We start from the raw sequence: 18,966 nt of genomic DNA on the forward strand, positions 1-18,966 counted from the left end.
ATGAATATAAAATCCTCTTTTGATTCCTGCCCAACAAGCCTTTTTAATGCATAGATCACAAACACTAATAAATTGATCTACACCAAACAAAATAAGGGCCTATTTGTGGTAACGCTCTATATTTAGGCTGAGTGTGGTGTAATTCTAGTCAGCATTCTACATCACAGCCGAGCAAAAATATCCAGAGTACGTAAAGTGGGGTATACTACTCTCGGATCATCTCACGTAAGTGCCTCTCCTCGTGGTCATTCAGAAAGTTATATGAAATGAATCAAGTTAGCTCGATGGAACATGCAATTGATAAACTTCATTCTGATCATCCAATCGCCCCAACATTATTTGCATTTCAGAATGTCCATTTAGAAAGGAGTAATCAACTCAACAGTAGGAAAATCACACTTTTAGCCTGGTCACCGCCATTGTTTGACTGGTGGTTACTGACTCTGAAAGTGCCCTGGGCTCTGCTGAACAGGCCCAGGGCCAATGCTCTTTCCTTACAAGGTATGAAGTAAATTGGTATAATTCTTATTGGCCAGGACAGCCTACTTGTATGTCCCAATTATAAGGCAGGGCGTGTAGGTTTAGAGACCCCAGCAGACTTAATTCACTTAAGTTTGCACTTCTGTGGTGTCTTGTGTCATTTTAAAGTCTGGCCTGCCTTACAGGCTAGTTTTAAAATAAAACTATGTCCAAATCTGACTTTGGATTCAAAATAACTTACAAATTCCCAAACCACTTTTTTATTACATATAAGTCACCCGGTCTGCCCTGGGTGCCCCAAGGGTAGGGTGCATTCTTATGAAAAAGAGATAATACAAAAGATGTTTTATAAGCCCTGGTAGGGAAACAGTAAAAGTCGTTTTTCCCCATCGTAGTGCTGCTAACCCCACAGACTAACATGGATAGGCTTTATTAAACGTTAATCAAGTCTAACTTTTGATTGGAGTTAGCTAGCAATATGAATCAAAGTATCAAAATAATGGCTAAATTAAACCAACAACTTGCCAGGGTGGAATGTATTATAACTATTACAGGAAAGTAGTTTTAGAATTTACTATTGTTATAGTTACCTAAAGCAGCCCTATCGCAGCCTCTTCTGATTGGTCAGCCTTTCTCAGCCTGAGCCAAGCTGCGATCTGAGTAAGTGGGAAGTGGCCCGGGGCTGCAACAATACAGCCAGTTGGTGAGACGTGATCTGATTCCTGGAGAAGCCAGGGAGAGGAAGGGGGGTGGGGAGATAAGCTGGATTTCAAAGGCAGGAGAACAGATGTCACAGGACCCACACCAGCCCCACTTCCTTGATCCCCAGCCAGATGGGAGCCCGCTTGAGATTAGGAGAGGGGGCTGGTAGCGGAGTCTGGTGAATCTTTAGCCACACCTGGAAACCAGATGAGAATTTCTCTATTTTGGTTTTTGGAGAACAGTGCATTCTGGGTCAAATATATGCCACATTTTGCAGGAAGAGGTCATAGCAGAGTGTCGCAAGTTGAACCCTAGTGGTTGGGGCGTACCACCTCTTACCAGCAAAGAATAGAGAATAAATATGTGAGATCTGCAGTAGTCCCTCAGATACATGCCTGAAACAAATGGGGGGAGAAAGAGGACTGTTGGACGCTTGGATTGCACTACAGAAGGCTTGCACTCAGAAGGACTGCACGTGCTACACTCTCAAGGCTCCACACAAGAAAGGACTATGCCTCTCTTACAGAATAAGCAGTGGGCTCCCTGAGCAGCAACAGATAGAAGCGTGCTGTAAGAAGTCATCTGCAGCAAACTAAGCGAGTACTAAAGCTGACCAGCGACAACTGGATTCTCCTGGTGCTTCTGGACACTTTCTGACCCTCAGAAAACCTTTCAGAGAAGATCTGAAATTTTGGGAGCTTTTTCAAAGTTTTGGTGAAAAGCACCATAAGAAGACTAGCACCGATGACGAGACTCAAGCCGATGACGCTGAACCTCTACTTGGCCTGACCGCGCTGGTTTGTCCCACTGAAAGCTCCAGGGTTCCTCACCGTCGACACTGAGGACAAAGACTTTCAGAGGAATCGCACTGCAACAGGCTGCCGTCATCAACATGAACTCCGGATTAGAGGACCCACACATTCGACATTGAGAAGAAAAGCTTAAAAAAAGGGACTAAATTTGATGGTAAAATCTTGACCGATACATAGCACTCAACCTAAACAACCCGTGCTCCATCACGGTCAGCCTATAACTTTGACTTTGTCCCAGTTCAGCGTGACCAGATAGCCGCAGTTGGCGCTTTATGCTTTTTAGTGCTAGACTGCACATTTTTTTAATATTAACTTTTAAAATGTATATCTCCGGGTTCCCTACAATTGATTCTTGTAGTCAAGTTGGTTAGTGCAAATGAAAGCATTTCATGAATTTAGCCCTGACTGACACATCTGCAAGAATTATTTTTTAAAGGACAAACATCTAATTATATTTCATTAATTCAGTGGAGGGGTATGATGCTTAAAATCCAAAACCTAAAAACCACATAAACGTAATGCCCCACACCCATGACCTTACAATTTCATGGTCAATAAAGGGGTGTCAATATATTACACTATAACCACAATAAAAGCTGCAGTACCATTGACGGCCAACAGGTGTCTTCAAAGACATTTTACGTAAAACAGAGTTCAGCAACTAGATGTCCTCAAAGAAGTTATATATAGCAGCGTTCACTGACTCGCTGAAGATGAGTCCGTGTGGAGACTGCATGGATAATAACACTCGCAGTGAACCGTCTAAATCTTGATGTCTACACAGGACACGCACAAATACACAATATTCTTACAACCACCACATGTAAGCTCACAGTGCCTCTTTTAGCGGTTACTGAGTTTATATGGACAGGTAAGGCTGCTACAGTTACAATAGGGCATACTGCCACTGTCAATAACCAGATATCCTCACTGTCCTGTTATCTACATGAAAAGCAGTTCTCCCACTGGGAGCAAACAGATGGCTTCAAGCACCAGGTTGTGTGCTCATCACTCCTCTATGTAACAGGCACTTACCCAAAGCAGGTGGCCCAGGCCACCCTCTGTGGGGACATTGATAATGACAACAGTGATTTCATAAATTATGTCATCTTTCATCTGTGAGGTCATCTGTGAGGTCCTGAGCAGTGCACTGTGGTAGAGTCCTGGCTGAGGAGCTAGCCATCACTGGGAAATGTCAGTATTTTTAAGTTCGACAGAAAACCATATTGTTCCTTTAACAGATCTTTCTTCAAACAATAGATGTCCACATATTCTCTGACAAAGCTAATTCTGAGTGCCATTAGAGACAAGCATGAGAACCTTAAACTGAGTTTTGCTTGGAAATTTGAAGGCTTTTTAAAATAAAATATGCGAAAACCAGAATAACTCTTAAAAAAGCTTTTTTTGCCAAATACTTCTTGACTGATGCCGGCACGTGTGATTTGGTCCACCTCTTGAAGAAATTATCGAACAGCCATCGGAGCTCCTGCGATTAAGTTGCATCCCGCTCCGCCCCCTGATCATTCATCTAAGCATTGGACATCCCTTGTCCCCCTGGATGAAGCCCGCATTTGATCCTGGACACTGCTAACCAAATTTATGTAACCGAGTCCTGATGATGGCCTAACTTGTCTACAGGCCAGAACCGCCGTCGACTTCCACAGCGGAACTCCTGGCGCCTTTATTTACTGGATGCCCTACCTTACTTCTCTTTATCCTTTTATTTATTTATTTTATTTATAAAGTTTTATATAGCGTGAACAAGATCCCGAAGGATATCAGAGCGCTTTACAATAGGCAGGAAGAGAGGACAAGAGGGCAGTATGTACCATTAATTGTTTGGGTATCTCAAATTGTATAAAAGATTTTTACGTTCACTTACCTTTTGTTGCGCCCACCACAATCGCTGTATATACCAACTCACGTGTCACTTACGCCGTCACCAAAACTTCACGAGCACTTGTACACAGTATATTATCGGTTACATGTCATTTAATTTAACACAGTGCTACCGCCTCATGTGATTGTACATATGAAGTTTAATATGTCCAACATGATCAACAATTGAAATATAATTGATCTTCTGCAAAAATGTCTCCCTGGCTTTCTTCCCTCTTGATTTAATCCATGGTAATTAATTGTGCCTATTATACTTGTATGCCAAATAATACCCTTGCTTGAGACACTGTTGTTTGTTACACATTACTGCCCTAGTCTCCATGTGGTTTAAGGATTACCTCCTGTAGTCCGATACTAAATACTTTTTTCCAACAGGAATGAGTAAGCTGTGTCAGCATGCACGAACAATGGGGTTACGCAGTTAGCAGTTGATTGTTGCCTTTATCTGGCTCTCACAAGATATTATTAATGGCTAGTTATCATATTTAAAGTGACAAATAAACTATCTGGCCGCCTATAGGGACGTAATATCAGAAAATGTTTATTGAATGATCTTTATTCGTATGTACCCTGAGTGGGCCAGCGTCTAATGTGATGGAGTCCAGTGGTTCTGTGAGTACTGTTCATTTGAGCTTATTATTGGTTTTTGATCGTCCGTGATGAACTTCATCCAATATTGTTGATTTAGGAACTCGCAGCGGAGAGTCTGCTTGTGGTATAATCTTCATTGCATCTTTGGTGAATATCTAGTTGTGGGAATGTGGATTATTAGTAGTGGTAAATACATATCTATCTACCACTGGCAATAAGGCCACTAACACAGTCTAAGGTCCAGAATAGCTCTCAGAAAAGTATTCCCCTGGTCAACCCTTGGTAGCTTGGCCAAGCAGGCAGGCTTAACGTCAAAGACAGGTAAGTAAAACATTTAAAAACACTAATTGTGACCCTTATCCGATCCCTCCAGGATGGTTTCGGCAGGTAAATACGGCCCTGGGGCAGTTCTTGTCGGCCAGCGGAGTGGCCAGAGATGTGTTACGGACATGTTTCCAGTCTACGTACTGCGGGGGGCTGCCGACGTCCGACATTCTATCTTACTATATGGCGTCACACCTGCTGGTATTAGATGACTGGGGATAAGGCAGACCCTGATTATGCAGTGGAGCGGCGATGTATGGGGGGATTTCACTTTGCATACTATATTATACTCAGCACCGCTACGGAACTCCCTGCCATCAGTTACGAGGGTCGTTTTTCAGATTTGGCGGCAGGCCCTTCGGAGGATGGGGTGGTGGGATAGGCCGACGAGGGAGACTCCTCTTTGGAACAATGGCCGATTGCCTCAGTTGGCTGCTCTGTCTGGGTTTCGGGGCTGGGACAGGATTGGCATCACTACCCTGGGGGATGTAATGCGGGGACCCGTCCTGAAGTCCTTTCAGGATCTTCCGCTGGATTTTCAAATGCCGAAAAAACAGTTTTATAGATATCTTCAGTTTCAGGATGCTATCTCCCCCAGCTTGGAGGGCTTAGAGTCACTTGCTGAGTTTAGTCCGATTGAGGCGAAGGTATTTATGGGAGACCTCCAAGACCATAAGATTTCTCAAATTTACCAATCCCTGGTTACTCATAGCTCCTCTACGTTACAGAAGCTCAGAGAGGCCTGGGAGAGTGATGTGGGCCCACTGGAAGGGAAGGACTGGGTGGAAGCACTGGTCTCCCAGAGGAGGGCTGCAACTGCGGTGCGCCTGCACCTTATCCAATTCAAGTACCTTCACCGGGTATATTTTACCACAGTTCGATTGTGGAGGGTGGGGTTGTTGGCCTCCCCTGTGTGTCTCAGGTGTGAATGGGAGGAGAGGTCTCTAATGCACACAGTTTGGCATTGTTCCGCCCTGGCGTGATTTTGGAGGGGGGTTGTGGCCTGCCTCTCGGAAGTATTGGCCTGGGACCTTCCCCGCTCGCTGAAGCTGGTACTTTTACATATTATGGAGGGGGTTGGGGGCAACATCTACAAATGCCATCTTACGTTACTAGGGTTTACATTAGCTAAAAGAGACATTGCTAGGACATGGAAAGCACCGGCGGCGCCCTCTCTGACTACATGGAAGAATGGTTTGGATTTTTGTATGGGTTTGGAGATCCCCATCTTCACAGCAAGGTGATGTCCGCAAAAGCATTTTAAAATTTGGAAGAGATGGGCGGACTATCGAGGTCTACAGTTGGAGCCAGTTTCCATGGCGGGCTGCCTGACACTGCTTGATTTCCCCTAGTTCCCTTTTTTTGGGGGGAGGGGGGGGGGGGAGCGAGACACTGTTCTATGTATAATAATGTGCTGCATTTTCTGGTGTGGGTGCTTCTTTTATTGATTTGCTGCTTTAAGGAAGATTTTAGTGCGACAGACGGGGGGTTCTTGCTTTTTTCTGTTTTTCTTGGTTGTCTTTTTCATTTGTATTGCTTGTCATTTCTTCTTGCTACTTTTCTGTTAAAGGACAAAGTCACAATGATGAACATTTATTATGCAGACGTGTCTGGGGTACAGAGCACTGCTTTATATGTGTTATTTGACAAATAAAATGTGTTTTTTTTAAAAAAACAATTGAGTAACAATTAAGACACAACACACAATAAAAATCCAACATCAATTTTTAAAAATAAGAAATATTTTAAAATTGAAAAATTACACCAAAACGAAATAAATCCCAAATAGGTAGCCGGAGATATGATTTTTTAAAGATTTAGCACCATATAGCACATAGAAACTTATAGCTCATATTGGGACATCTGGTCACGCTAGACCGGGACTATATCAAAGTTTCAGGCCAACTGTGATGGAGCCCTGCGCGGCTACCCCTCGAGGTGGGTCTCAGTCAAAGTTTTTACCTACTGGCTTAGAAACTTTTTTGGGAGCTTTTCTTCCCTTCGAAACTCTCAGCCAGTTCGGATTTGGTGAGGGTTCGCCGGCTTGCCATGCGACGAGCTCCTCGTCAAACCTGTGGAAGTCAGACCTTAGGAGCTTTCCAGCAGGACGAACCAGAGATCCAGGCCAGCTCACGGTTGAAGGTGGGCGGCTGGACTCTCGCAGTTGGTCCCAAGCCCATTTTCTACGTTCGGACTTAGAATCTTTTACTGACCTTTTACTCCTGAAGTCCTTTGATGCTCTTCACCAGAACAGATTCGGTGAGGGTTTCTCCAGCTTGGGTTCCGATCAGCTCCTGGTCAAACTCTGGAAGCCAGACCTCTGGAGCTTTTCAACTAGACGACCTTGGAGGGCAGGCCGGTTCGCGGTTAAGGGCCGCCAGCCTGGCTGGCCAGGTCAAGTCGGTCCACATATGGAGCTTTTTTCCAAAGTTGCTCCAAACCTCTGGAACTTCTTCCTGAAGTTCCTTTGAGGGCCCAAAAGTGTCCAAAACATACTCCAAGGGTCTAGAAAGCTTCAAGATAGTCCATGTAAGTTTGGGACTTCAATTCCCACAATCAACTTGGGCAAAACCCTTACAGATCGACAGGTAGTACTCCAGGCTAGAGATCTTTGGTGGTGATGGTCCAGGTGAGCTCTGATAACTTGTAGCTTGCAGGGAGTCCACTCTTTAGTCCTTCTGAAGCAAGTTAGGTCCACAGGGCTGTAGTTCCAGATAGTGCAGCAGACGCAGTCAGAGTGCCGGGCCTGGTTGGTGCAAATCAAACTTCTAGCATGGACCCTTCTTCGTCCTTTAGCTTCAAGCAGCAGATCTGAGCAGCACTGCCCCTCTCAGATACTTATTCATTGTTCTCTAAAGTCAACACAGGAGGCCACTCCTGTCTAATAGTCTCCCCCAGAAAGCACTAGTTCTCCAAAAATTCAATATGGCTGGAGTCTCAGCAGAGAGGCAAGAGCTAGGTAAACCAAGCAGAATGGCTCAACTACATATTCTCCCTCCCCCTGGCATCTGCACATTCCTTACTTAAGCCTGCCATCTGGCTGGGTTCAAATAGTAGGGGTGTAAATGAAACTGGCTTCTTCTGCCTTTCCCTTCCTTCTTTTGAAGATCATGGTTTATGACCCCTCCCCCTTGCTCTGGCATGCCTAAGCAGCAGAACCATTTCCTCCCAGAACGGCTCTTCACCCCATGGGCTACTTATCACCTCATCAAAACTAAACTTAACTCTGACCAATTAGGACAGATCACTGGAAGGCTGAATTTTGGCTTACAGACAAGAAAGTCTTATAACTTCTTATCTGTAAATGTTATGATAAATTCAACAATAGCATATGGTTGGATTTATCAATACCATTCTACTAACCCCTTAAATGATATTATCTGTGTTTCCTGGCAGGAGTTATTAATTAGTCTCAGCCGGGCTGACACACACAATGGTAGGGTTGAAGGGGGGGGGGGGGTGGGTTCTGAGGAGTCCTAGAGCTGACGGCTTGTCAGAGCAGGGGGCACTGCTACACTAGTTATCTTTATTTAGACCACACCCCTACTTAGATAGGCCACACCCCTTTGAGGTTTGCTCCGACCCTTTTAGAGCACCCCCAGTTTTTTTCCCCACTGAAAGCCCTGCCAGAAACCATCTTGCCGTGTGTAGAGGAATCTTGGATTTACAAATGGAAAACAGAGTGGTTTCTCACAGCGCCATGACTCCAACGAAAGCGCCACCTGCAGGACCTCTGCCAACATTGAGACCCTCCAGATCCACATGCAGAAGCACCAATGCCCCCTGGTTCTGCACCCCTCACTGCCTCCTCCTTTAAGAGCAGAATCATACTATACAAACAAAAATCTACCAACCGTTTATTTTGCTGATTTGGGAAGTAGCAAGTGTGAAACACAAGTTGACCTGATACATGTCATAGAGGAGCACAGTGCCTCGTGTGAACCACCCCCTTCATTATATCTTTATACATATATCTCAAGGTGTCTATGGGTTCGTAGTTTTACCACTAGATGACGGCCATTTGTGCATCTTGTTTTTTTCTATTTTTTCTGAGCTAGAAGGACCTTTGACTGTTCAGACACCACGTGACCACAGCTGACATTTTGTTTCCGATAGGTGACGGTCAGTCAATGTGTGGCACCCAGCGGTACGTGGCAACAGACAACCCCGTGACGGTGCCATCTCTGCCTGGCTGCTACCGGAGCTACAATCAGAGAGTAAACAGGGGCACCTCAGTATCCATAGCAACTTCGAAGCAATCAATACACAACAAACAACAGCGTTTCTTCCGGGGTAATTTCTTCAGCATATTTCTCATTTGAGAAGAGATCAATTGTAACCCAGTTGTATTAATAATTCAAAACATTTGTCACACAAACACTAACCATAGTAGACCCGCATGTTATTCAAATTATAGGTCATACTGAATAGCTTGAAAATGAAGAAGGCCGCTACAGTAGTGTGCAAAAGGGGGAGCAGTGCTCGAGTGATAGCCATGTGAAAGCAATGGCCGCGCGGCCATGAAAGTTACACGGCCGCGCGACGCGAAAGTGAAAGGAAACCAGTGGTGCGCGCGCACCACAGAGGAGCGGGGGCGAGGGAGAGCGGCAGCCAGGTTAACGCGCGTTGCTGCGCGTGCTAGACATGGACGGGAATCGGCAGAGCAAAGGCGGAACATGCGCCCGCCTTTGCCCAATTGCGTGCCATTTTTTTAAAAAACGCGAAAACCAATGGCTGCCCGCAAAAGCGAAACCACACGCTCATGCGTATGGTCAGCTTCCAGAACCCCCTTACAATACGTCTCGCGCTGCGCGAGCAATGCTTCGCACTGCAACGCTTGGCGCAAGACCTAAAAAAGGGGGGGGGTGCTCAGGGCACAGGATGACTTTGCTAAACTAGTTTAACACTTTTTAGTGCCCAGCACTTTATAATTCTCCTCTTTAGTAATAACCTTTTTGGTTCCGATTAACTTGCTTTTATCCTGTAAATGCATCACCAGTATTAAAATGCTATCAATTGTAGCTACTGAAGTTTTAAGTCAAAAACTGGCGCACTGTCAAAAATGTTGGCAGATTGGCTTACGTCGAGATACACAAGCCTTAGGTTATAGTAAACATTATTTGGCATGTACATACGCGGCAAGGCCCAACTTGATTTCAGCATTCAATGCTAATTCACTGTCAAATGTCTAAGCTACTTGATAGATGCAATTTAAATGAGCATGCCATGAGTCTTATTGGTTTTAAATTCTACATGAGTTCACTGTAATACAGAATGAGATATTGTTTATTTGTGCTTTTATGCTTGCACAATTTATTATTTTAAGTTGTTGGCAGTTTATTGGACTTGATTTTCTAAATTAAGTATTTTTCAAAGTCAACCTGTCAACATGCAGAACTGTGTGTTGGAATTCATCGAGTTAATCACTTCTGACAGGAGTACTGACATATAGAGAGAAGACAAACAGTGCTAGACACCTGCATTGCCCTGATGTCGACATGGTTCAGGAAGAGTTCAAGGGATGAATCAGTTGATGCCTTCCTGTGTTCCCCAGAGTTACATTCGATGATTGTGGATAGCAAATATCTCGCCAGGACCCTTTCTGATCATAACCTGTTGCTGGTGCGGGTGCATTGGGCCCAGGTGCGCCCTGCTATTCCTAATTGGCGTTTGAACCCGGAACTTCTGGAAGATTCTGTGTTTCGCGCGGAGGTGGAAACAGGGGTGACTAACTTTTTTTCTCGAGAACATGGGTATGGCTTCTACGTTGGGTGTCGAATGGGAAGCATTCAAAGTGGTGGTGAGGGGCTTGTGCATTGCCAGCGTGGTGGGGGTCCGGAAGACGCTGCTTCATGATATAGAGGCTGCGGAGCAGTGTCTCCGGACTCTGGAGCTTGCTCGGCCTGGCCAGCCTGATAGCCACAGGGTACTCTTAGATGCAAGAGAGGCAGTAGTTGTGGTAGTTGATAGATTGCGCAGCTATGACTATAAAAAGTATATTGCGCGTGTGCATGCCGAGCGTGATAAGTCTGGTACCTTGTTGGCTTGGTTGGCCAATCCAGAGAGGAGGGGGTCGATAATCTTGGGAGTTGCAGGGTCCCGCCGGCGACATCTGCCCAACACAGCAGGGGATCAATGATTTGTTTTATGCGTATTACCAGGAGCTTTATCGAAGCAGGGTGGCCCTGAATGAAGATACCCTCAGGGATTTTCTCACTGAGGCGGCGCTCCAGGAGCTGGACAGGGCAGAGGCGGATAGATTGGGCCAGGATATCACATTGGGCGAAGTGAGAGGGGCGATTAAGCATATGGTGCGGAAGAAGACCCCTGGAGCAGATGGGCTTCCAGTGGAGTTTTATCTAACTTATATCAATCTGCTGGCACCCAAATTAGTCACCCTTTTTAATGTTGCAAAAAACGCGGGGCACCTGCCGGACTCTACCTGCGAAGCGGTAATAATCCCTTTGTTGAAGCCAGGGAAGTCCCCAATGGATAGAACGGCGTATCGGCCGCTATCCATGTTACCTACTGACTATAAGATACTGAGTCGGGTTTTGGCGACCAGGCTGCTTCCTCTCATGACGGGCCTGGTCCATGAAGACCAAGCGGGCTTTATACCGAAGCGGAACACCGCGGTTAATGTGCGGCAGCTTCTTCGTATCTTGTAGGCTCCCATATACCAGAAGGCGTCTGCGGCAGTTTTCTCGGTGGATATCGAAAAAGCTTTCAATAGTTTAGAGTGGCCGTACTTATTTCAGGTAATGCGCGCATTCGGGCTGGGCGAGGAATTCATAAATTGAATAGAAATGCTGTACAGAGCCTCCACGGCACGCGTAAAGACAGGGGCCGTGATTTCTGACTCCTGTGTGGTGAGCAGAGGGACGCGACAGGGATGTCCACTATCCCCACTTTTATTCGCTATGGCTATTGAGCCACTGGCGGACATCGCTAGAACGGGACGCAGATACACGGGCCTTGATGTAGATGGAGACGTACAGTACATAGCACTCTACGCCGATGACCTGTTGCTGTTTCGGGCTGACACAGGAGCAGCCCTTACTGGAGCGCGACAATTGTTATGTGACCTAGAGCAGGTGGCGGGCCTTAAAGTGAACTGGGGGAAGTCGTGCCTGTTTCCGACCGGCCCACGAGATCCGGGCCCACAGTGTACTAATGGAGTACATTGGGAATATGATTGCCTGACTTATTTGGGAACCCGGGTTTATCACACACAGCCGGATCTGTTGGAAGGCAACGTGCATAGGGCGATCCGGGGTAGCATGGAGTTTTGGAGCACGCTCCCGCTGTCACTGGCGGGCCGCGTGGCCCTCCTCAAGATGGTGACGTTGTTTAGGCTCCTTTACTATTTCCGGATTCTGACGATCTGGATACCGGCGAAGACCTTTAAACAACTCCAAACGCAGATAACAGGTTTTCTGTGACTTAGAGGTAGGCTACGGGTGGCCCTGAAGACGCTCGCACGACCGAGAGGGGAGGGGGGGCTGGAGGTACCGGATTTCGAGTCTCATTATCTGGCGGTCCAATTACAATGGCTCACACAGGCAGTGGCTAAGGTTTTTCGGGACGTCGGTGAGCGGGAGGCCGGAAGCGTGCCTAGACGGGTATTGTCCTCCATCATCTTGCAGCGGCCGCTTCGGCTTGATGAACTTTCTACCGAAATTAAAACATTGCGCGCATGCTGGATAAGAAGCCAGAGGAGGGCTCTGATAGCTCACCCGTACGCCCCTGAGATTCCTATCTTGATGTGTCTGGTGCTCCCTCACGGAGGTAATTGGTCGTCGCTTGCTCGTTGGAATGACTCGGGCCTAAACACGCTGGGTGATCTGTATGATGACGGTGCCCTCATACCATTCGAGACCTTTCAGGACCGCTTCGATCTGCCCCGGGGAGACTATTTGCTTCATTCAGCATTGATAGCGGCTGTTCAAAGGTACTGGGGAGAGGGCTTGTCTGAGCCTCCGACCTCTATGGTCCGCCAGTATGTGGTATTAGCTGCGGGCACCATTAAGGCGGATGACTCATGAGCGGCTTTTTCCCCTGGAAGGGCTGAAACAGAAATGGGAGGAGGACCTGGGGGGCATGATCCCTGAGAAGGCATGGGCTGAAGTGATCGAAAGGCCTTGGAAATGCTCCAGAAATGCCCGGTTTCAGCTGGTCCATTTTTTATTTTACATAGAGCGTACCTTACGCCAGCGAAAATCAAGCAATATTTTAATGTGGCAGCAGCGCTTTGCCCAAGATGTGGTACGGAGAGGGCAGGCTTTCACCATATGCTGTGGGACTGCGTCCAGTTGCAGGCGTATTGAAGAGACGTAGTGGAGCTATTATGTAACATTACTGAGAGGGATGTTGATCCGGGGCCGGGGGGTTGCCTGCTCCACTGGTTTCCCCACACCTCCAAAACCAAGGTCACAAGTAAGTTTATGGATCTGGGCCTGGTGCTGGCAAAACGGGAGATAACCGCACACTGGAAGGCTAAGAAGGGCCAGAGTTTTACTAGGTGGAAGGCTGCTTTCATTAAATGGGCAGATTGTGAGGGGGTTGTTAGAGTGCAGGCGGCCACTCGTGCGAATAACGATAAAGCTTTGGACGCTGCAAGGGCTTGAGAGGCACTAACATTATTGCTGAGATCGTCTGACACGGACTCCGATGCGGAGTCTGTGGCTAGTGGTCAGCAGGATTTGACTTAGTGTCTGCACGCTGGGGACTCGCAGGAACATGCTAGAGGGCCTACGGTTGGTACTAGGAGCCCCCCGAAAATAGGCGGACGCTTGATGCTACAGTTGGTTCTGGTCACCCGTGCTACACTGAGAGTTCCACATTCTGTACTAGTGTTAACTGTCCCATTTGCCACGCCAGGGGGTGGGGGGGAGAGGGCTTGTAGGGGGGGATTTAGGGTGGGGGGAAGGAGGGTTCTCTTTATTGAGTGCATGTTCCTTCTTATTGCTGGTCCTCTTTTATTATTTGGCTTTTTTGTTTGCCCTGGATTGTTTGAATATTGCATTGGTCCCATAATTGCTATTGTTGAGGATGTTGTTGCGCTGGAGAGGCTCCAGTCGCTTATTAATAGCGGCACTCTGGAGCTACCTTATGGACCGAGCATTGACTTTATTGCTATTTTGTTTTTCCAGCAGCAGCATTTACTTCATCCCATAGTGGGGCCTTTCGAGTGCTTTTATGATAAATTTGCTGTTAGTTGAAACTTGCATATTGTATGTGTTTGCTGATTTTGCCTCTAAAATGAACATGTTACAAAACAAGCATTTACAATGCAATGGTCTCGGCATTGTTAAAGTTAAAGCTATTGGCATTGCTCATGACATTATTTTTGTTTATGTCTTTGTTTTTAAAACATTTAAAGAAACGGCATTGTTATTTACAATGTCAATAGCTTAATCACTCTCAAATGCGAGACCTATTGCATTTGCACCCACACACAGAGCCACACACCCAAAGCCACCCACACACACAGAGCCACACACACAGAGCCACTCACAGAGCAACCCACACACAAATAGAGCCACCCAGAGAGCCACCTACAAACACACAGAGTTACCCACACACAGACAGACCCACCACGCATAGAGCCACCTACAAAAATAGCCACCCACACACACAGAGCTACACACAGCCACCCACCCACACAGACCCTCCCCCACACACACAGAGCCACCCCCACCCCCACACAGAGCCACCCCCACACACACACACAGCCACCCCCACACAGAGCCACCCCCACACACAGAGCCACCCCCACACACACACCTAGCCACCCCCACACAGAGCCCTGTGTTTTGCTCTCTCTCGTTCGCTGCTTTTCTCCTTCCTCTTCCTACTTTTCCCTCAAACACTTTGATTGCTCCCTCCCCACCCCACCCCCGCTTGTCGTTTAAAAAATATATATATTTTTTTTTTTATGTTACGGAGGCGGAAGGCCAGTAAGGAAAATGCGCTTTCATACTGCTGCTTTTTGATTTTATTTATGGCTCATGCTCGCATCAGTGAATTAAAGTCCCCGATGCCGCTTTGTAAGTGCGCACGTTTACTTTTGGGCCTGCTGTACTCTATCTTGCCAATGCTGTACAGCATCGCTAGATGCATTGGAAAAGCCAGTTGGTCACAAGCACTTTGCCAATGCTTGTTTTTAAATTGGCTGATGTTTAGCAATATCAATAACCATTTTTTCTGTTCTTGCAGTTGCTGAACAGGATTGGCAAAAAGCAAAGCCAAAAGGTGAGACCTATGTTTTGTTAGGTTATAATGGGTCTATCAGACATCGGCTCTTTCAAACCAAACCATAAACACAATTTCTGAAATAAACCCAGTGGGCTCTGCTTCTGTTCATAGCAGCTCCTTTTACACTTTGTACTATTGACTGGTGTATCATTTGTCTGCCTGGTGGGAGTGCTTCCCTCGCAGTGCATGAGTGACAGATGGAAATCTCAAAAGTGCACTAAATCGCCACGCCGTTTCTTTTGTTATAAAAAATGCATTATAAACAGTAAGCAGTCATTTTTCTGTTTAATAGAATCAGTCTGTTTTTTTTTTTTGTAGGTCTTAGTCCGGATATATATTTTGCCCGCTGAAGGCTTCCATATACGTTGATAAACACACATTCTTGTATACACCAGTCTCAATATGGCAACTAGGCGTGCAGAAATGCTCTTTGCACACTTTCGCTCATTAAAGCCAGACCTATTTGCTTTGCCAATCCTCCTTCTGTTTTGGCCTCCACATCTAAGTGCAGTAAGCTGTGCCTGTCTGCAGCGATCAGCCGTTGGAGTGCAGGCACTCCCCTCGCTTTGTATCCTAGCACACTCTTTCCTTATGCAAGGGTGCTGCCTTTCCATGCCAGGAGAAGGAGAGCTGACTTTATTAGTTACCTAAAGTCTTAAAGCCGTGGCAAGTAAATCTCGCTCCGTCTGGCCAGTAGCCCAGAATTCCGTAGCTGTTGGAAACAATTACATGTGAACAAGCTGCATATTTTAAATGTCGTGGTAATTCTAGCCTGGGGTCCACTTTTACCGGCTTAATAAGGTGATATTCCCTGCAGCGGTTGTATTGAGCCGCTCGGCGCATCAACTTGTTCGCAGCTAGTTGACGTATCCCCTCTCTGGTCCAAACCAATCTCACTTAACAAGATACTGAAGTCCATTTCGATACTGTGAAGTAGCTACAACTGGTGTGAGCTCCTGCACATCGTGCATCACTTTTTCCACATTACTGAGATGGTTTGGCATTGGTTCACATAGGTTGGCCGTGTGCACTGTGCTGGCGACTAGTTCCTTTTCCTTTCCTAAGGTCACCCGCTAAGCTGCCTAGCCTCCATGGTTGGTCACGTGGCTCTTGTAGCTTCCGCGGTTTTATGCAGCAGTCTTGGGATCCTTGGCGCGGATCTAGCCTGTTCCTTCTTGCAGTCTATGAATGTAAGCCACAATCTGTAGGGTCCGTATTGGTGTGCTGTATGTACAGTTTGCTGATATATAAAAACAGGGGATGAGGAGGGCGGGGCCGAGTCAGGCAGCTCGAGACCGAGGCTGGACGTAACATCCTGCGCTGGGCTCAAATGGTAGGGAGCAGGAAACAGAGCTAGAAAACACGCTGCGCGCGGAGCAGTAACCAGACCAGAGCAGCAGCCGAACACGGGAGCCGACAGCAGGGGGAGAGGACGCCATTAACACCACCGCCTTTCTCAGAGGTCAAGCAGAAATGCCTTGGAGAAACGCAGCAGCGTTTTCGGATTCGGGGGCGTGTTTTTCTTTCTCTCCTCTTGCCATTGGCTGGAATGTTTACATTCCAGAGGAGAGAAAGAGAGTAAAAAACACGCCCCTGAATCCGAAAAAGACGGGGCTTGTTTGGAGAGACAATGCTCTTCTCCAATGGCTGACCAGTATTTCAGAGGCCAGCCAATGGAGAAGAGGTAAAAAAGGGGCGGGTTAAAGCCCCACTCCTAACATTAAATCTTGGAGCGAGACTGCGCAAGCGCAGCCTTCGAGCCGAGACCTAAAAATGGATGAATCAGTTCTGAATGACAGGATTAAGAAAGCTCATTGCAGCCTTGTAATGTACACATGCCGTTCAAGTTCAGCGAGCTTTTGTCTAAAACCACGAAACAATAGGGCTGTCCTGGTGAGACCTGTTGTTGAACCAGCACATGCCCTTCAGAACACTGTAATGCCCGAAGGATGCCCAGAGGCGTGGGAAGTGGCCGATGCATGTACAAAGGTTGGCAGGGAGGCGACTTACAATTGCCTAAGTTGCTTAAGAGGACATTGTGAAAGCATACATTAAAATCTACGTGCCACAATCTATTGAGTAAGAGGGGACTTTGCAGTAGACACCTGAAGGCTGTCAAATAACCAGGGTAGGGCACAGTGGCACGGATAAGAGCAAGAGAAATCCACTCATACGGGACTGCCAAGTTGTGGACAACCTTCTAAACCACCATCTAGAACCGTTGGCTCGTGGTACGTACCTGGGTAGAGCTTTAGTAACAGCTCTGGCTACCAACCATGTAGGTAAAATCAAAAATCAGGAATCCGACGAATGCCCACCCAGGATTACCGCTGTGACCACAGAGGGCGACCAGCCTTACCGCACTTTGAGCGAGAGCAGCGTTTTCAAGTAGTCATTTTGTTGCCAAATTACAACTTGGATTTCACAGCATTTGTACAAAAGTAGGAGGACACTGAAAGTGCACCACAACCTGTGGGCACCAGTCTCGTCCAGTAAGACATACCTGTGCGGTCACCTCTTGTATCATCCTTGGTAAAAAGTACTCTTCCACATGCCTATGAAAAGCACACAATATTTAGAGTTTTATACAACAATAATATCCCTGTGACAGATAAGAGGCTAGCCCAGGCACCCTGCAAACTACAACTCTGTCTCCTCTCAGGTCAGAGCTCACCTTGGTTTGCTCCAGGGTGAAAACCAGCGCAGCTCTCTGTAGTTGCCTGTGTTTGCCAAGGACATCTTTGGTCGAATCAGGAGAATTTTTCTGTAAAACAGAAATGTTTTTGCAATGTCACATATGTTCAGAACAAGTGGAATGGACAACTCATGGAAATAAGTTGATGTTTTTGCTTTCCAGAAGTGTCCTTATGAAGAGAGTGCACTCTCTCGATTTCCATTCAGGCCACACACTGACTGACTCTGACCCAGCACTGCCGTCCTGCTGAAGCCCCACCGGGTCCTGAACCATTCTCCTTACAAGTCGCTTATGAGTGACTCTGACCAAGATTTACTAGTCAGTCACGACACTGTCATGCCGTGTATTCTCTCCATTCCCCTCATGATCACCATGACAGACACTTCCCCAGCCCTTCCAGCCGTGTCCTGAAATGTCTGCATCCGTCTACGGATTGAGTTCAAATACCTGAGCCCACCTCAGCCCTCCGGCTCCCAGGTCTCTGCAGCGCCCTCAGATTTTAAATCTCCCCACTGCCACCATAGGCCCACTTACAGTCTTTCAGTGGCCCATCAAACTCCTTACAAGCCAACATGGGTCTGGTTTTGCCGCGTGTTCCCATCAGCAGTGATGCTCGGAGATAGCAGCCACCCTCCCACCCCGGTTTCCCGCAGTCGTGCTTACACTCAGCTGTGACGTTTCTCTGGAGCGGGTCTGTGACATTTCAAAGCGTTCTCTAGGTGGGCTCCAGTGTGGGATTTCTCCAGCCCGAACCCACATGGAAAAGGGCGGCACCTGCTTCAGACGCACAGGTTGCTCCAAGCTCCCGCGTGACCTGTTGCACCTCCCACCACTTCTGAGTTAACAAATGTAAGTGAGATATTACTCAGAGCTTAGCCACCGGTACCTGTTCATTGTGGCAAGAAGAGGCCAATGTCCTGTGCTCCCAGCAATATCCCGGGACAACCAGACGCCGTCATTCCTCGGCCATTACAGAATCTCTGCTCTTGGTCTGCAGGAACCTCAACACAAGACACCCCACAGAAGGGGGGTCTAAGAGAATATTCAGCCGAAGGGATGAGCCAGCGGGCCGAGGAGATCCCCAACACCAGGGGAGCGCGGCTCTGGAGGCGGGGGATGTTGGTGGGCTCGGGGCATTAGCGTCAGAGGGCTGTGTAGGGATGTGTACGGAGGGATGTTGGTGGGCTCGGGGCATTAGCGTCAGGG

The 18,966-nt window shown here is 47.2% G+C and overlaps 1 protein-coding gene across 1 annotated transcript in view; it reads right to left on the reverse strand.

Annotated features, from left to right (window-relative positions):
* Nucleotides 1-18,966, reverse strand: part of NADSYN1 (NAD synthetase 1) — a 199,914-nt gene that overhangs the window by 147,999 nt on the left and 32,949 nt on the right. Inside the window, exons 5-6 of the mRNA XM_085643580.1 lie at nucleotides 17,740-17,829; nucleotides 17,569-17,620 (exon numbers count right to left, since the gene is read on the reverse strand). Coding sequence (XP_085499706.1) covers nucleotides 17,569-17,620; nucleotides 17,740-17,829 — 142 coding nt within the window. The remainder of the gene's footprint in view (nucleotides 1-17,568; nucleotides 17,621-17,739; nucleotides 17,830-18,966) is intronic.

Source organism: Triturus cristatus, chromosome 3_1, assembly GCF_964204655.1.
Source record: "Triturus cristatus chromosome 3_1, aTriCri1.1, whole genome shotgun sequence".
Classification (NCBI taxonomy): domain Eukaryota; kingdom Metazoa; phylum Chordata; class Amphibia; order Caudata; family Salamandridae; genus Triturus; species Triturus cristatus.